The following is an 18,967-nucleotide window of genomic DNA, read 5'->3' as shown; positions in this document are numbered from 1 at the left end:
CTTATTTCTGGTAATCCATTACAAAGCAATCACACTGAGAAATAAGCATTCAGAGTCGGAAGTAAAGTTTACAATAACTCTTGAGCCCATTGCATGTATGCCATGCTGATAAATGTTAACTCTTCATAAGACCTCCAAATCATATGAAAGAGATGCTAGCTGGCAGAGACATATTTAAGTCATTCCACAGTTTCCCCCATTTCCTCTAATGTAAAAATGTCACCTTAAAATATATATTTTTAGGAATTAGTGTTTTCTTCATTGTGTATGTCTTCAGATAAGTTGTCTGCCAAGATCTTATTAACTGGGGGTTTAGAGTTCTTTAGGTATTTATTACAATGCTTTGACATTATCAATATATGTGTTTATAGTACCTATAATAATTATTCTTTGATTATCTTGACATTAAAGATTTTTTTCAATTTCCCTAAAATAAAAACATTTACCTGGTGCATTCTTTACTAGCGTATATCATTGTCTCAACTAAAGTCATCAAGGTTGACACAAAATAGCTATGAGATTCAAGGAAATCTCACTGAAAATAAAACAGAGCTATTATAAATTGTATTTACCTTTCTGTAGCAATTGAAAACAAATAAAACCACTCTATTAACCTGTATGCAATTGTTGTTCTTTGAAGAAATTCAACATGAGGGAGGGTTGTAGAGAAATGTCTCCTTGAAGAGGTGATATTTTTTATGAAACATGGATCTGATTGATAAGAATGTGTCAACCATTGGAAGGTCTGACAAAAGTTTCTTACAACACAGAAAACAGCAAAATATTCACATGAAGAGGGAGACAGCCAAAGTGCCTATCAGCAGATGAGTGGATTAAAAAACTGGGGTACATTTAAACAATGGAATACTACGCTGCTATAAAAAGGAAGGAACTCCTACCATTTGCAACAGCACAAATGGACCTGGAGAGCATTATGCTAAACGAAATAAGTCAGTCAGAGAAAGATAAATATCACATGATCTCACTCATTTGTGGAATATAATGAACAACATAGGCTGATGAAGAAAAACAGATCAATAAAGAAAATTTAAAAACGAGAGAGAGAGAGAGAGAGAGAGAGAGAGAGACTCAGAAGTTCCAAGCAATAAGGAAAAAGTCCTGCAGGAAAGGAGATAATAGGCAGGAGTTAAATCTTGTGTGGCCTTGTAAATCCCTTGTGCTGTTTGGGATTTTATTTTCACCTTGATCAGAAGCCACTGGAATATTTTAAGCAGGAAAGTAACTTGTATGCTTTTAAAAGTTACTCTGCTGTGTGAATAATGGCTTGAAGGAACCAAAAGTAGAAGTAGGGGCAAAAGGTGACAGAGGCTCATATAAGATTTCCTGTAAAGGTCTTGAAGGCATCATGAGCTAACATTATTTGGGAAGTAAATAAATCAGTTGCTTGGCCCATGGTCTATTTATTCCCCTTCTCTGAGAGTGTCTTTGCAGACGACGTTAGTAAACAAATCAAATTGGTTTGGAGCTATCACAGTAGAAACTAATAGATTTTTAGAAAAAGCTTTATCAAAAACCAAGATTTACCTAAAAGCCAACTTTGTATACTATAGTTTCTAAAAACTGAAGCTGTATGTAAATAACCTTATAAACTGCAGTTATCATTTTTCCTAGTATTATTTACTTAATTATTTTTGTGGTGACCTGACTGAGTTGAACTATCCATTTCATTTTCATCTTTTGGCCACATATAAGCATCAACATAGTTTAAACTAATAAAAATCAAGATCATGTCCTTCAGTATTCATTTCAATCAAGAAGAACCAAACAAAGGAATGTGTGAGAATATTCCAGAAAGTAGCACATGAAGGCTTATGTCCTCAGCTGAAAGAGCCTGACATGTTAAATGACAGAAAGAAGGTCAGGGAGCAGGTGAGAGAGAGGAGGGATGGGGTTAGTGTCAGTCTATTTGAGCTGCTGTAATAGAATACCATAAATGGGGAGGATTATAAACAAAACAAATTTATTTCTCACAGTTCTGGAGGCTGGAATTCCAAGATCATGGTACTGGCAGAATCAGTGTCTGGTGAGGACCCACTTCCTGGTTCATAGATGGCAATCTCACTGTGTCCTCACATGGTGCAAGAGTAGAGGGTCTCTCTGGAGTCCCTTTTATGAGGAGTCTACTCTCATTACCTAATCACTTCCCAAGGGCCCCACTTCCAAATACCCATTACCTTGGGGTTACATTTCATCAAATGAATTTTGGGGTGACACAAGCATTTCATCTATAACAGTCAAGGATAAAGGACTGTGCAGGGCCATATAGGATGTTATAGGAAGATACATCAGCAGATGAGTGGGTGAAAAAACAATGGAATACTATGCTGCTGTAAAAAGAAAGGAACTCCTATCATTTGCAACAGCATGGATGGACCTGGAGAGCATTATGCTAAGCAAAATAAGTCAGTCAGAGAAAGATAAATATCACATGATCTCACTCATTTGTGGAATATAATAAACAACATAAACTGATGAACAAAAACAGATTCAGAGAAGCATCAATCAGATGCTCAAACCTCAGAGGGAAGGTAGGGGAGGGTGGGAGTAAGGGGGAAAGATCAACCACAGGACTTGTATGCATGCATATAAGCATAACCAATGGACACAGACACCAGGGGGGGAGGGGCAATGGAGGGATAAGGACACATATGTAATACCTTAATCAATAAAAAAGGAGAAAAAAACAAATAAAATAAAATCAATAACTGGTTATTACACCAAAAAAAAAGAAGAAGAAGAAGAAGAAGCTAAACTTGAAGCAGGGAAGTAACAGGATCTGATGTCAATTTGTTAATAACATTCTGATGAGATTTCAAGCAGAATTACACACAGCTATTGCAGGAATCCAAGCAAGAATTTGTGATGATTTGATTATATATTTATATATTTGCCTTACTATTTTAGGTTTCAGAATCCACTTACCATTCCTTACAGTTTCTTGGTTTTCTTAGAAAAATTACCTTTGCCCATTGAACACAATTTCATCAGGGAATGTGTATTAGAGTGGTCCAAAAAAACAAAACCAATAGAATGTGCATGTGTATGTGTATGTGTATCTATCTATCTATCTATCTATCTATCTATCTATCTATTCTATCTCTACAGCAGATGAGTGGGTGAAAAAACAATGGAATACTATGCTGCTGTAAAAAGAAAGGAACTCCTATCATTTGCAACAGCATGGATGGACCTGGAGAGCATTATGCTAAGCAAAATAAGTCAGTCAGAGAAAGATAAATATCACATGATCTCACTCATTTGTGGAATATAATAAACAACATAAACTGATGAACAAAAACAGATTCAGAGAAGCATCAATCAGATGCTCAAACCTCAGAGGGAAGGTAGGGGAGGGTGGGAGTAAGGGGGAAAGATCAACCACAGGACTTGTATGCATGCATATAAGCATAACCAATGGACACAGACACCAGGGGGGGAGGGGCAATGGAGGGATAAGGACACATATGTAATACCTTAATCAATAAAAAAGGAGAAAAAAACAAATAAAATAAAATCAATAACTGGTTATTACACCAAAAAAAAAGAAGAAGAAGAAGAAGAAGCTAAACTTGAAGCAGGGAAGTAACAGGATCTGATGTCAATTTGTTAATAACATTCTGATGAGATTTCAAGCAGAATTACACACAGCTATTGCAGGAATCCAAGCAAGAATTTGTGATGATTTGATTATATATTTATATATTTGCCTTACTATTTTAGGTTTCAGAATCCACTTACCATTCCTTACAGTTTCTTGGTTTTCTTAGAAAAATTACCTTTGCCCATTGAACACAATTTCATCAGGGAATGTGTATTAGAGTGGTCCAAAAAAACAAAACCAATAGAATGTGCATGTGTATGTGTATGTGTATCTATCTATCTATCTATCTATCTATCTATCTATCTATCTATCTATCTCTATCTATCTATCTATCTATCTATCTATCATCTATCTATCTATCTATCTATCTATCTATCTATCTATCTATCTATCTATCTATCATCTACCCTATCTATCTATCTATCTATCTATCTATCTATCTATCTATCTATCTATCTATATGGAGAGGTTGAAATAGATTCATATTAAAGGATTGGCTCATGCTGTCATTATGGAAGATGGCAAGCTCAATGTCTGCAAGGTAAGTTGGCAGGCTGGAGACCCAGGGAAAAACTCCCATTACAGTTCAAGTCTGAAGGCACTCTCCTGGCAGAATTCTCTCTTTTGGGGGAGGTCAGTCTTTTCTCTTAAGGCCTTCAACTGATTGGATGAGGCCCACCAACATTATGGAGGATAATTTGCTTTACTCAGTCTACTAATTTAAATTGTATTTTCATCTTCAGTATGCCTTCACAGTAACATCCAAATGTGTTGGATCAACTATTTGGGTACCATGGACTAGCTAAGCTGATATATAAAATTAACCATCACAGACTCCTTATTCCCTCTATTCAAGCTAAATCAATTAGATATTTTCTCCCTCGAATGCTAGTATGCATTTGAGTAGAGGGTAGAAGTATATCCTGTCCTTTTTGTCCCATCCAGACCACAAGATCCTGCCCCTCCACACAAAATACACACTTCTCCCATCTCCAGTGGATAATCCCTTTACACAAATCACTATTAACCTCGTGAACATCTAATAGTTCACTAGTATGTAGGTCAAACTCATTGGTTTGCTTGAAATGCAATAAACTATAATGGTTTCAAAAAGGCTTTAACTACTTGGAAAGACAAGCATCAAATTAATAATGGCTCTCCTAGAGGATTGAGGGTTGCAATTTTCAGTGTATATAATTTTTAAAAATATTTTCTGTATAATTTACAATTAGCAGCCAATACTTATTTTAATTAAAGTAAATAATGAAAAACTTTCTAAATTAGCAAGTGGGACAAAAGCAGAATTTTAAATATTATTGGGAGTGCAAGTCCTAGCTTTATTAGCAGTAGAAGCCTCAGGGTGCCTCTGGAGAACTGCAAGTTTTGTGTGACAGTTTGAAAACTGTATTGATAGTCATTGTTTTTGAATTAATAAAATAAAAAAGAAAGGGAGCAGGATACTTGCTTCCCTGGAGGACATTTAAAATTTGATTCATTGATATATTTTTGGCTCACAGTATTACCTTGTGGCATTTTACATCAGCTGCTGCCTCTTCCCAAAGCGATAATATATTGCATAATTAATTCAGCACAAGCAGTGACTATGCCAAATCTGTTTATTAAAAGATATGGCTTCTACTGTTCTTCTCAATAAAGGTATTGCATTCTTTTACAGGACCAAAGTCAGACTGAATTAATTAGGAGTAGCATAATCAGAATAAATTAGGCTATCACAAAATAGATCTCAATTAAACATAGCTATTCAATAACTAATTTGAATTAGCTACTACCTCCCATGAGTCTCAGGGTACAAACCCAGCCAGAGAAGAAATTACATTAATTATAATAATAGCATATCTAATATTATTAGATTCTTAGTATTTGCTAGAAACAAGTTAAATGTGCTACATGAAACTTTTCTAGTACTAAAAATCCCATATATTAGATATTTTCTTCCCATTTTATAGATAATAATCCAAATGAAAGTTTAGAGACATTAAACAATGTTCACAACATCACACAGATTTCAACTTGGACTTGTTTTTTTTTACATATCACCCTATATTATGGTAGTAAACACCTTTGAAATGTTTTTCTACACAGTTTAGTAAGCCATCAGGGAGTTGCAGAAGAAATGGTTATGTTAAGTTATAAATATTAAGTCCAAATTGAGTGACTGCCTTTTCTCTTAATGTGTGTTTCATAGAAAAACACATGTCTAAAGTTAATTTAAAATGATATTTTGAGCCCTGGCCGGTGTGCTCAGTGGATAGAGCATCAACCCATGCACCAGAGTCACGGGTTCATTTCCCAGTCAAGGGCACGTACCTGGGTTGTGAGTTCCTACCCTGGGCAGGGCACATGCAGGAGACAACCAAGACACATCGATGTTTGTCTCTCCCTTCCTCTCTCTCCCTCCCTTTCATGCTCTCTAAAAATAAAGAAATTAATTAGTAAATATTTTGAAAAATAATTATTTTGAAAAACTAATATTTTGTAAAAAAAGTTGGATTTCCATCTTATTACTGAGCAGAATAGTGACTTTGCTCCTTTAACATCAACAAATTCAATTCCTCCTTTTGTTTTTCATACTTTAATTGTTCCACAAAAAATGAAAATATCTTAATATTGTCTATTGATGGACATTTTTATATTAGTTGAGCCTATTCAATGTAAATTTTGACTAGAGATAAAAGGAATAAATGACCTGTTGGTTCTACTATAATGTCATACACCATTTTCAGAATTACTATTATAATAATTTCAAACTCTAAACAATGTTTGCTGGATTCTAGTTTTTATATCTTTTCTTGGTGTTTAGCCCTTATTTTCCCAACTTGGATGTAAAATTTCTGTGATCATTTACTGCTGGTAGTATGTGGGTATGATTGTTGGTGAGATGAAAAATGACAGATAATGCATTTTTGACTATAGTTATACATTATTTTTCTTTTCAATCTACTTTGAGAAAAATCTTCTCTTTAAAAAAGTTATGGGCAATTTGAAAATTGTCAATTGTTTTGTTCTCCATCCATCACATTGCTGGCCCAAAGAGAGCTCCATAATACAGATTTTGAAACTAAATGGCTTAATGTCTGAGGGGGGATGCAATTTAATATTTGTAACATAATGGAAAAGAAGGTATTATGAAGGTAATATGCTAGTACAATAATTTTAAACTGGGACTCTATATGGCAACTGGGAAATATGTTTACTTCATCTAAACCACCTATTAGACTCCTATTTGAAGGGTATCCTTGACTAGACAATGGCCAAGTATGGTAATGCTTGCTAATCTATTCTTATTTGAAAACACTAAAAGTATATTAAAATTAAGTATAAATATAATAATATATGTATTTATATATATATATCTTGTATATTATTTGAAGGTTATATAATTATAATAAACTATTTTTATAAGGTATAGGTAATAAAATAAATATAAATAATATATAAGTATATTATTTGTTATATATAATAAATATGTATGTGATCTTTATATCTGCATATTTATGATAAATACACTCTACTCTGAGTGAGCAATCAAAAGCCATGCTTATTTATATGCAATAGCTCAGTGCACAATATATATTTCTTGAACTTTTAATCAATGATTTAATTCAGTTCAACATACATTGAACATTACTATGTGACCTGACTGGGTTCTCAGGATATAATGACAAATACAAAATTCAAAAACATATGGTCTAGTGAAAGAGAAACAAGTAAACAACTGTAACACAAGGAGAATTTCAATACTTATAGCAGGAATACATGAGGACACAGAGAAAAGCTTAATTTTGAAAACCTATTATTTCAGAAACTTGAATAACAAATATCAATATGTGAAAGAAAGTGAAGAAAAGGCAGGGTAATTATTATAGAAGTTAAGTATCTACATACAAAGCTCTGTGTTTCAAGAGAAGTTGCATCATGCAAATTAGAGATAAGATTATAAAGTGGTCAGACATAAAATTACTTTGAATGATATGCTAAAAGCTTGGGACTTACTTGATGTATAGTAAAAAAATGAAGTTTTAAAAAAATTTTAATCGGTGAGCACTCAGATCACAATTGTATTTCAAACAAAGAACTGCCTTCAGTGAGATGATATTGGAAGGTGGGAGAGACCAGAGGCCGGGGGTCCGGAGTTGAGAGCATATCCGTAAGTGGGTATTTTGGCTGTGTAAGTATTTGAGTGACATTTTAGAGGCAGTGCAGAGAGTATCTTTGGAGGTTGATTGAGTTTGGGTTAGGGGGTCATGGAAGTCTAGGTCCAAATCAACAACGACCCCCAAAGCAGTAACAACATGAGAATAAGTATGGATTCATCAGAATGCATTAGAGAAGATAATGCAGCATTTCTGGGAAATATAGTTAAAAGCATATAGAAAAAGTAGTAGAGATAAGCTTGGAATTCATGCGAAATTCCAAGTCAGAAAACATATCTAGAACATCTAAATCATCCCTATAGGGAGAAAAATGACACTCACTGATACAGATTTAGTTTACAAAAGAGTTGTAAAGGATAGAAATCTAAATGTATCCCTAAGACTTAATAATGAATGAATCAATCAATCCAAGAGAAATTCAGTTTAAAAAAAAGGCATTGATGATTTAAGAGGAGAAACCCGGGGCCATCCTGGGGAGGAAAAGAACCAGTAGTTTAATAAGACACAAGAGAGGAGGGAGTTCCCAGATTGTAACACATTTAATGAGCATGAGCCAAGAGGTAATTATGTTGTACATCACTGCAAATCACCACCCCTCTTGCAATAACTGAGAAAGCTTCCCTGGAAGGAGAGAACACCATAAATAAGGCAGAGGAGGTAGGTTCGACAGTTACATGAAAACCGGAGTTCTTTATGGCAAAGAGTACAGTGGGGATATTTGTAGTTAAACAATCTTGGTATCCAACCCCAGGCTTTAAAACAGGGATGGAGAGAAACTCAAGAGTGTGTTTTCTATCTGCTAATTGACTTGTCTGGTAGGCAACTAATACAGGCATAATAAATAAAGGAAGGTATACACAGTAAACACAGATAGTATGCCAATATTTTCATATTAATACTGTTTTGTTTCTATTCAGGAACAAATTACTCAGAAAAAAACAAACAAACAAACCACCAACCAACCAACCAACCAGTATACACCTGTTCAATTCTGAAAAAAAATGTATAAGGGTTTTACTATGTCTCTGTGCTTCAATAGAAAATGGAGAACATAGAGGTATGGATTCTATACTCTCCAAATTCTGCAGAATTTTCTCACAGTATGAGAAAAATTCAACTACTTAGGGATAATAACTTTAAAAGAGTCAGAAAGTGAGAATACAAACAATATACCAGTATGAGAAGCATTTTATCTCATCCTAGTTGTCAAGTCTCCTCAAGTAGCATACAATACACCATCCATTAGGGTCAAATAGATACTTATTAAAATAATCCTATATACTAGTAATAAAAGCCTAATATGCTAAGTGTCTGGTCGGCTGTTCAACCAATCAAAGTATAATATGCTAATGAAATGTTAAGGCCACTAAACCACTTGCTATGATGTGCACTAGTAATAAAAGCCTAATATGCTAAGTGTCTGGTCGGCCGTTCAACCAAAGTATAATATGCTAATGAAAAGTTAAGGCCACTAAACCACTTGTTATGATGTGCAGTGGCCACCAAGGGGCAGACAGTTAACCAGTTGACCAGTCGCTATGACATGCATTGACCACCAGGGGGCAGACACTCCAACTGGTAGGTTAGTTTCCTGCTGGGGTCTGGCTGATCAAGACTGAGATACTAGCATATGGGCCAGACATGCTCTGGAGCCCTCCCATGGTCCCTCCCCGGCTGGCCAACCCCCATTTGTGCACCGTGGGGTCCATCGGCCTGGCCTGCACCCTCTCTCAATCTGGGAGCCCTCAGAGGATGTCAGAGAGCCAGTTTCAGCCCAATCACGCAGGCCAGGCCGAGGGACCCCACTGATACACAAATTTGTACACTGGGCCTCTAGTAAAGAAATAATTAGCATAGGACTAAAATTCACTTTAGAACCTTTGAGACACCAAATTTATTTGAATATTACATATTCATATAATATTAATCTTAGTGTTTGTGAAGACATTAATTTTTCTGAAGATACTTTTCAGAAGTAGAAAAACATGTAAAACACTTATTAGATAAGTTTATCTCTAAACACATGATTATTTACATTTTAATGAACATTACATTTTAATTTTTAGTATGTCCAGCTTCGTGAGTGAAAACCTGTATTAGTCTACCTTTCAAAGTTTTTCTGAGCTCATAAATTCTACAAGCATTGTAGTGAAACTTAGAATGGTTTCTTAAGTCAAAAATACCACTGAGGTAATTGGTGGAAAATTTTACAAAGAAGGTGAGCAGGTGTCAAAGCTTCAAAATTTAAAGAATTAATTCAGGAAAGGATCAGCAAGTATGTAATTAGAGTCATCATGTCCTGTTAAGCTGACATAAATGGTTAGTCCTTTCGCTCTAAATAGCAAGATCTTACTTATTGAAATTTCCAGCAATTTTAGCAAAATATGTAATGGAAAAGAAAAGAATGAAAGGACTGAGATCAACACAGCAATCTGAATATGAAACTCAAGAACTGCTTCCAGTTCTTAAACGATAAGTAATCAGAGGGGTTTTAAGATAGTATGTGGAAGAGCACAGGGAAACTCATTATCAGCACTATGACTGATTAAAAAAAACAAAACACACACACACACATTTTATTTCAGAGAAGAAGGGAGAAGGAGAGATAGACAGAAACATCAATGATGAGAATCATTGATCAGCTGCTTCCCACACACCCCGCACTGGGATTGAGCCCGCAACCGGGGCATGTGCCCTGACAGGGAATCAGACCATGACCTCCTGATTCATAGGCCGATGCTCAATCACTGAGCCACACCGGCTGGGCAATGACTGATTTTATTTTCCAAAGATTGCCACAGTAAAATTTCTTTCCCCATGTAATCTTTTTGTGTGTGATTGAGGCACAGGTCCCTTTATGGGATGGCATATCATTCTATTTCTTGAATCTGGCAGAGGTTTGACAACAACAGAAGAGCAAAGCAAATTGCAAGGCTAGTTCATAAAAGTGCTGCCTAATTCTCTCAGGGAGTGTGTTCTTGGAACCCGGCGCCTGGCTGGGAGGGAACTCAGAGAGCCTAGGAGAGGCCCACACTGAGTGAAAATAAAGCCTGGAGTCCACAGCCATGCTTGAGCTTGTGACAACAGCCAGAATCAACTAGCTGAGTTAAGCACTCTGAAAGTGGGACCCAGCTCTCAGTCAAGGTGCCCCGGGCGATTCTATGTGGAGCAGAAACAAGGCGTTCCTTCAAGTCTGCCAAAATTGCAGCTTTATGAGTAAATTTGAAAATTCTTGTTGAAGCCATTAAGGTTAGGTGAATTGTTATGCAGCCACAAATAATCAGAACAATTGCCTAATTTTCCAAGTATGCATATTTACATTTTTTGGCAATAAAAACATACCTTGAATGGATAAACATTTGCCATAATTATTTAAGTATGTAAAATTAAAATCCTCTTTGTTTCACAGAATGTCAAAGAATGGGTCAATCTGTTAAAATTATGATGAAGCATAAAATTTGACCATTTTGGAATTTATAGCATAACATTTGATTCCAGATGCATGATTTTAAAGGAAAATACTTTTTACTTGTTAGTTGTAAGGCCACAGAAAAAGTTAGTTAAACTTTGTACCTCAGAAAGCTCATCTGTAACGTACCATAACAATGGTTACTATGCAAATGGATTGCAGTTAATATTTTGGTAGAGTTGAGCACAGTTTATGATGAACTGAACCATTAGTCATTATTATAATTTATATTTTTACCCCAAATCTGGAGCATAGCCTTGTCTTTAGCATGAAGCTATGTAACTATGAAAGAGGTTTAATCTGTAATCTGGAAGAAAGAGGAAGGGAGGCTCAAAAATCCTTTATGAAATCAATCCAATGCTTCCCAATGCAACCTCTGCCTTCTGTTACTTCTTTCAATACATCAAGCACTGTTAGGCAGTCAGACAGATCATTGATTTTAGTCATTATTATAACAGTGTGTCCTTCTCTTGGGATCTCACTGGTACACCAACGATATACATTAACTCAAAAAATAAAATAATACTGAACATATTACTTTTTCTCATTATTTCAATTAAGCATTTCAAATAAAAGTTTAATGTTCTCCATCATTAATATAGTTCCTTTAGAATTTTATAAGCCAGATGCAGAATCAAGTGTAGAAAACATGTATTCATACCTTACCTTCCTAATTCTTTAAAATATATTTAAGGAATAAATATTTGCATTCAGGATTCATTAGCTTCCATCTCCAAATAGCCAAGCATAACCTCCAGTAACAATTCTGAACCTAAAGAGGCTAAAGAATATCTTTTTGACCTGTGTGTCCTCTGATTTTGGACTGCATTTTTACATGTGAATTTAAGGAAATGCTGGAGTTAGTTTTCAGAGTTTCACAGAACATATTGGGAACTGAACTCAGGGTAAACTGATCTGTTGCTTCATAACATACTTTCTACTTTGTAAATAACATAATTATGCACTGTGACCAAAAGTTTGCACATAGTCCCCAAAACAGGCTTTGGGCCTCAATATTTTCAGCACCCATAAAGTGAATGCAGTTTGCTATTCTCACTTAATGTCTGCAAAATACTTGATCAGAATCTCACTGCGGTTAAAGAGGTGAAAGTGAAGATGAAAAGAACACGGTATATTTACCGGAGTTCTCAGCTCAGGTATGGCAGCTTGATAGGTGAGCGGACGACAATCACGAGTGTTTGGCACCAGGACACAAGGAAGAAACATTGGTCCCAAGTCATCTCCATCCAGAACATCCACTGTGAGGGTGGTGGTGGTGGTTCGCCGTTCATTCAGATTTTGTGCACGGTCCTGTGAGAGAGAAAAAAACAAGAAAAACAAACAACCAACACAATGGACTAATGTTTCCCTCACTTTGGCTAAACTCTGGACAGGTGCTCCTGATGACAGTCACCTGACCTCTATTTCTCCAGAGCATTTACTTTAGAAAACTTGCAATTGAAAAATTTTCTCTGGCCCTTTGAAATGTGAATCTTCTCCCAGCTCAATTTTTCTTGAAGTATAGTTGACATACAATTTTATTTCAATTTCAGTGTACATGATTATATATTTATATACATATTATAATCACCATGATAATAAGTCTTGCAACCATCTTTCACAGTATAGTTATTAAGATATTATTATAAAGATTCAAAAATAAAAATAAAAATAGAACTACAACAGAACTGAACAATTAGTTCTACTTCTGGCTATTTATCTGAAGAAAATTAAAACATTAATTCAAAAAGGTATATTCACCCCCATGGTTCATCCCAGCTCACACTTTTGCCAGTTTTATGATCCAAGACTCTTCTCCATGACCTAAGAATCATCCCTTTGAAATATAATCATCAAGGAAGATAGAGCTTCTATATCCGAGTCACTGTGGGAGGATAGGACCATAACTTCCAGAGGAGGCTTGCTCCAAATTGCGGAACTACCTCCCATTACGAAGATACAAAAAAGTTTTCTTCTCCATTGAGAAGACCAATTAGCAAATAAAGATGATCTTTGATTCTCCAACCTAACTTTTTTATGCTTTAAGCAATTTAGGTTTTTTAGATAAAATTGGGTTATTTTAAGTACATACCTCATTAAAGAAAAATGAAGAGGAAAATAAAGGGAAGAAAAGAAAATAAAACCTGCTAGGTCTGCCGTACTCTTATTAAAGAAATAGTTTTGCATGTCTCACATAATTTATTCTATTTTGAAAGCATTGCTTATCTCCATGTAGTCTCCTGACATCATTAAAATAATTGTGTGCCTGGTTGATGTGGCTCAGTGGATAGAGCATTGGCCCTAGCACCAAAGGGTCCTGAGTTCGATTCCCTGTCAAAGGCAAGTACCTGGGTTGCAGGTTTCATCTCTGGCCCTGATGGGGGCATGTCCAGGGGGCAACCAATCCATGGATCTCTCTCCCGTAGATGGTTCTCTCTCGCCCCCCTCTCTTCCCTCCCTCAATCCCTCCTGGCAAGTACCTGGGTTGCAGGTTTCATCTCTGGCCCTGGTGGGGGCATGTGCAGGGGGCAACCAATCCATGGATCTCCCTCATGTAGATGGTTCTCTCTCTCCCCGTAGATGATTCTCTCTCTCCCCCCTCTCTTCCCTCCCTCAATCCCTCCTTCCACTCTCTCTAAAAACCAATGGAAAAAATATCCTCTGGTGAGGATCAACAACAACAACAAAATAATAACTTACTGTTCCAAATTTCTAAATGAAACCTGTTTTATTTTGTTTCTCCATTATTTGGGACTCTATAAAGTTACAATTGCTAAGAAGAGTGTACTTGTAAAAGTAATGGGAGTTATGTTTCAACTTTTTCTCTTTTTCATTTGACATATATTGCCAAGAGAACAGTTATTTTTTTGTTGCTGTTTTTCTTAATTGAAATATAACTGACATACAGCAATGTATAAGTTTAAGGAATATAACATAATGACTTAACTTACATGTACTACTACTAAATGATTATTGCAGTAAGTTTAGTTAATATACATGATGTCATATAGATACTAAAAAAATTTTTTGCAAGTTTTGTTTCCTTGTCATGAGAACTCCCATTCCAGCTCTTAAAAACTTCCTAGCCCTTCCTTTCATTAGAATTGACTGCATTCTGGTCTCCTTTCTGTTGATATGCATTTCCCTGATGATTAGTGATGCTGAGCATCTTGTCATATGTTTCTGGGCCATTGGTATGTCCTCTTTGGAGAAATGTCTAACTGCCCATTTTGATATTGGATTGTTTATGTGTGTGTGTGTGTGTGTGTGTGTGTTTGTGTGTGTTAAGTTGTATGATCCTTATATATTTTGCAAGTATGGTTTGCAAATATCTTCCCCCATTCAGTGGGTTGTCTTATTGTTTTGTTGATGGTTTCCTTCTCTGTGCAAAAACATTTTAGCTTGATGTAGTCCTATGTGTTTAATTTTTTTTATTTCTTAAAATTATACTTTAAATGTATGAGTTTAAATGTTTGAGTATATAGCCGAAACCGGTTTGGCTCAGTGGATAGAGCGTTGGCCTGCGGACTGAAAGGTCCCGGGTTCGATTCCGGTCAGGGGCATGTGCCTGGGTTGCGGGCACATCCCCAGTGGGAGATGTGCAGGAGGCAGCTGATTGATGTTTCTCTCTCATCGATGTTTCTAACTCTCTATCTCTCTCCCTTCCTCTCTGTGGAAGATTAATAAGATATATAAAAAAAATAAATAAATAAATAAATAAATAAATAAATAAATGTTTGAGTATATAGAGAAAAATATTAATTTAACATAAATCCACGGGCTTCTTTTACATTTTGGCAAACACAGCTGGTTCATCAAATGTCCCATTTTAAAATTATGATTGCTTAGGATGAACTTTTACAAAAGACTGAATCAATCTCAATTTAATAAAAAAGTATTGAACAAGTAATATTAAATATGACCTTGGATGTGGAAAGACTACTTTAATATCCCAGAAGCAGTATTTCTACATTTGCATGCTACTCAGCCTTGCACCTTACACCTTACATGTCACTACTAGGTCACTGTAATCAACAAAGTGGAATGTTTCCTATCTTAAGGTGTTTTTATTTAGTTATTTTTACTCTGTTAGCTACAAATCTCTCACTATTCGCTACTCTTGGGGTCATTGTCACTATTCTATAAAACAGATACAAGTGCATAACAGAGTGTGTGCATTTACCAACATACATAATGTAGGTTTTTATCTCATACTGGAAAAATATATTTCTTACAAAGTGTTGATCTATAAAATGTGAGTTTTTAAGTAGGGGGGGAAAAAAAGAAAAGGCCAGAGAATCTATTGTGGGCTCAATTCCCAGTAGGGGACGTGCAAGAGACATCATCATTGATGTTTCTACCTCTCTCTCCTTCCTCTCTAAAATCAATAAAAATATATATTAAAAAATAGCTCAGAGAGAACTAAATCATTGTCACAATCCATTCTTTTTTACAAAGCACATTTTTATAAAACTAAAAATATTTCAACTGTGATCATATAAAGGCGATAAGACCTCTAACAGTCAGATGAGTATATGTCAATTCCTTCATCTCAAGTGAAAGGATTTGTGTAAAATAGTTTAAGCACCCACTATTCTGTGATCAAACTAGAGAAAAATACTTGTTTCAAACTCAATAATTTCCTGCTCTATATTTAGAAGTATATTAAGTTTAATATTGATTGTATTGAGTGGGGCCAGAAAGATGTGGATTCTAACAAATACTATGAAATTATGTGTGACCTGCTTTTAAAATGAGTGTGAGGCAAACATGTCCAAGTTTGGATTTAGTTTTGAGGCAATGTCATAGGAAACTTGGAATAAAGAGCCAGCCATTTAACATTTACATAATATTCAAGTAGTTTATAATTTAATAAAATGGCTAGAAGCGCTTACCAAACTCACTCATAGATACATATTTTAAAGACTCTTTTATTGCCTTATCAGGTATTTGCAGTAGAGAAATAAAAAAAAAAAGCAACATATTTAGAGTTGCCCTGAGTCTTTTGACCCTAACTCTGTTAACCAAGACCTCAGAGGTGTTTTTCTTGCTTCTGCTCACCAATGATAGATGGAATATCACTGACTAAAAATTTAAAACTTATCTTAGCAACATGATTCTGTTAAATTTCTATATTCAGAAAGAAAAAACAGCTGTAACAAGATTGCCTTGGTCTAAATCACTTTTAAAAGTATTCCTTTTTCTTTTTCTTCTCTTCTTGAAATGGTATTTTTATTTGAAACATTTACCTATTTAAAAAAATTATACATTCTAGTAGACAGGATAGTATCATAGTTTATATGTCCACATGCTTTCCTATCTTCATTACTTGAACATTTCATAAATGCTAAACCATTAACCTGCCATCTTCCCATTTCAGCTCCCCTCCCAAGAATATGCCCAAGAAATGGGCAGAGCTCCAAAAAATGGGTGTAAAATGAGCACTTATTCCACATATCAGTAGGCAGTCGATAGGTCAGGGTGGGGGTTACTTCTGAAAAGTTGTTTACATAGTTTGAATCTAAAACTATAGAAATCATTTTTATATGCAAGCCCATATAATTGCAATGTGTTGAAGGAGAGCTGACATATGCCATTTTGGCATACTGTTTATTCTGAATTAACATTACATATGAAACAGCTGGTACAAGAACAACACTTTGACCCTCCTTTGTACTCCGGAAAGCAGAAAATAAACTTTCATATGAAAAGTAACCTATCCATTCTAGGATCATAGAAAGCATCCTTATCACCAGAAATAGGGATTTTAGGACCCAAATGGCTTTAAACAAGCCTTCTTAATCCTCACTAATTTATTACCCTAAATCCTAATGCATTTATTTTTCCAATTCTTTACAAATTTCCTGTTTCCTTGTCTAAAGTTATAAAAGTTGTTTGATTTTTTAGTCTTATAGTTTTTATGGGGCTCATGTACATATAAAATTAAATTTGTTTTCCTCTTAATATGTCTTATTAGACTAGCCCAAAAAAGCTAGAAGAGAATGAGGTAAAAGGTTTCTGCTCCTACAGTTCACACACTTTTTAAAAAATATGCTTAGCCATTAGGAGAAAATACTGTAAACTTTTTTTTTCCTGACAATTATTTAAGAGCTCTTGAGTAAATAGCCCTTAGTATTTTCCTCGGGATTAAAGTAATACAAAAGACAGTAGCTTGGAAGAAAATCTATGTATAGAGATGAATTTGATTCCTTTGTGACTTAGGATAACATCAAAATTAGAATCTGTGATAATAGAATGTATTGGAAACTTCAATAAAAGAAAACCCCATTGATTTTTACATTTCTCTGAAATTCCTTTCTGAGATTTTTTCTTCTTTTCTCTATAACTAATCATTTCTTCATTTGATATTCATATGGAAAATAAAAAAGTGTGGGTGATAATGTTGTAAATACTATCAAGAAAACATATGTACTATTATTTGTAATACCTTAGACAATAAAATAAAATGAAATAAAATAAAATAAAAACAAGTGATTTTTTTTATGGGGGCCAACCAAAACTCTTCTAACTTACTCAAGAATATAACATGTTCACATGGATAAAATAACTTTTCTCAAAATTTGAGTGGTTCTTTTTGCACAGCAATCAAATATTTGTACCATAAACAAAGCCAGGCCAAAACTGAGTAACTTTCAGTATTTCTCACCAGACCTCTAGCCTCTTAGATACCATCTACTTTAAAGTCAAAATGTATAGTTCATATTTCAACTTTCCTTATAACTTGAAGAGGCTTTATTTATTTTTATTTTTTAAATATGTTCTTGCCCAGCCAGTGTGGCTTAGTGGTTGAGCATTGACCTATGAACCAGGAAGTTGTGGTTCAATTACCAGTCAGGGCAAATGCCTGGTTGCAGACTCGATCTCCTTGTGTAGGGTGTGCAGGAGGCAGATGATCAATGATTCTCTCTCATCATTGATGTTTCTGTCTCTCTCTCCCTCTCCCTTCCTCTCTGAAATCAATAAAAATATATTTAAGAAAATATTCATATTGATTTTAGAGAGAGAGAAAGAGAGAGGGGTAGATAGAAACATTGATAAGAGAAACACTTGGATTGGCTGCCTCCTGCACATCCCACACTGGAAATGGAGCCTAGAACCTGGGCATGTACCCTGACTCGGGATCTAACCCGTGACCTCTTGGCTCATGGGTCAACGCTCAAGCACTGAGCCACACCAACCAGGCAACTTGCAGAAGTTTTTAATGTTCATAGTTTAGTTTCTACATTTATTTACATACTATCAATAAAGTAATAAAAATATAAAAGAATAAGAAAGATAATTTTTATATATAATATCATTATCCTATATAAACAGAACAATTAAACTATATAGATATTGGCATATACAAACTAGAAAACGTTTAACAACCAGCTCTCTGAGATAAGAAACACTGATTTGTCATATCTGCCACTTGCAATACTGTAAATTCTTCCACTGTGGCCACAAATGTGAGGTCAGTGAACTCAGAGTTGGGAAGAAGTACTCACAATTGACCCTCAAGCAAGTATGAGCCAGCTTTTCAGCTCTAATTACCCAGTGTCTTCAGTAAATTACATATCAAAAAAGTAGAGACTATAGACAGTCTTCTTTATAACTTGTGGGACTGTTATATATTGCAACACTGGAAAATAATATATTATCTACTAACGTTAAAAGTAAATGTTTATATATGTCTATATA

The 18,967-nt window shown here is 35.0% G+C and overlaps 1 protein-coding gene across 1 annotated transcript in view; it reads right to left on the bottom strand.

Annotated features, from left to right (window-relative positions):
* The window catches only part of PCDH15 (protocadherin-related 15), a 567,795-nt gene that overhangs the window by 337,840 nt on the left and 210,988 nt on the right, over window positions 1–18,967 (bottom strand). Inside the window, exon 8 of the mRNA XM_014547486.1 lies at window positions 12,407–12,577. Coding sequence (XP_014402972.1) covers window positions 12,407–12,577 — 171 coding nt within the window. The remainder of the gene's footprint in view (window positions 1–12,406; window positions 12,578–18,967) is intronic.

The sequence above is a fragment of the Myotis brandtii genome, unplaced genomic scaffold (assembly GCF_000412655.1).
Source record: "Myotis brandtii unplaced genomic scaffold, ASM41265v1 scaffold475, whole genome shotgun sequence".
Taxonomy (NCBI): domain Eukaryota; kingdom Metazoa; phylum Chordata; class Mammalia; order Chiroptera; family Vespertilionidae; genus Myotis; species Myotis brandtii.
Note: the sequence above shows the minus strand (reverse complement) of the source record. Positions and strands in the feature narration are given on the sequence as shown.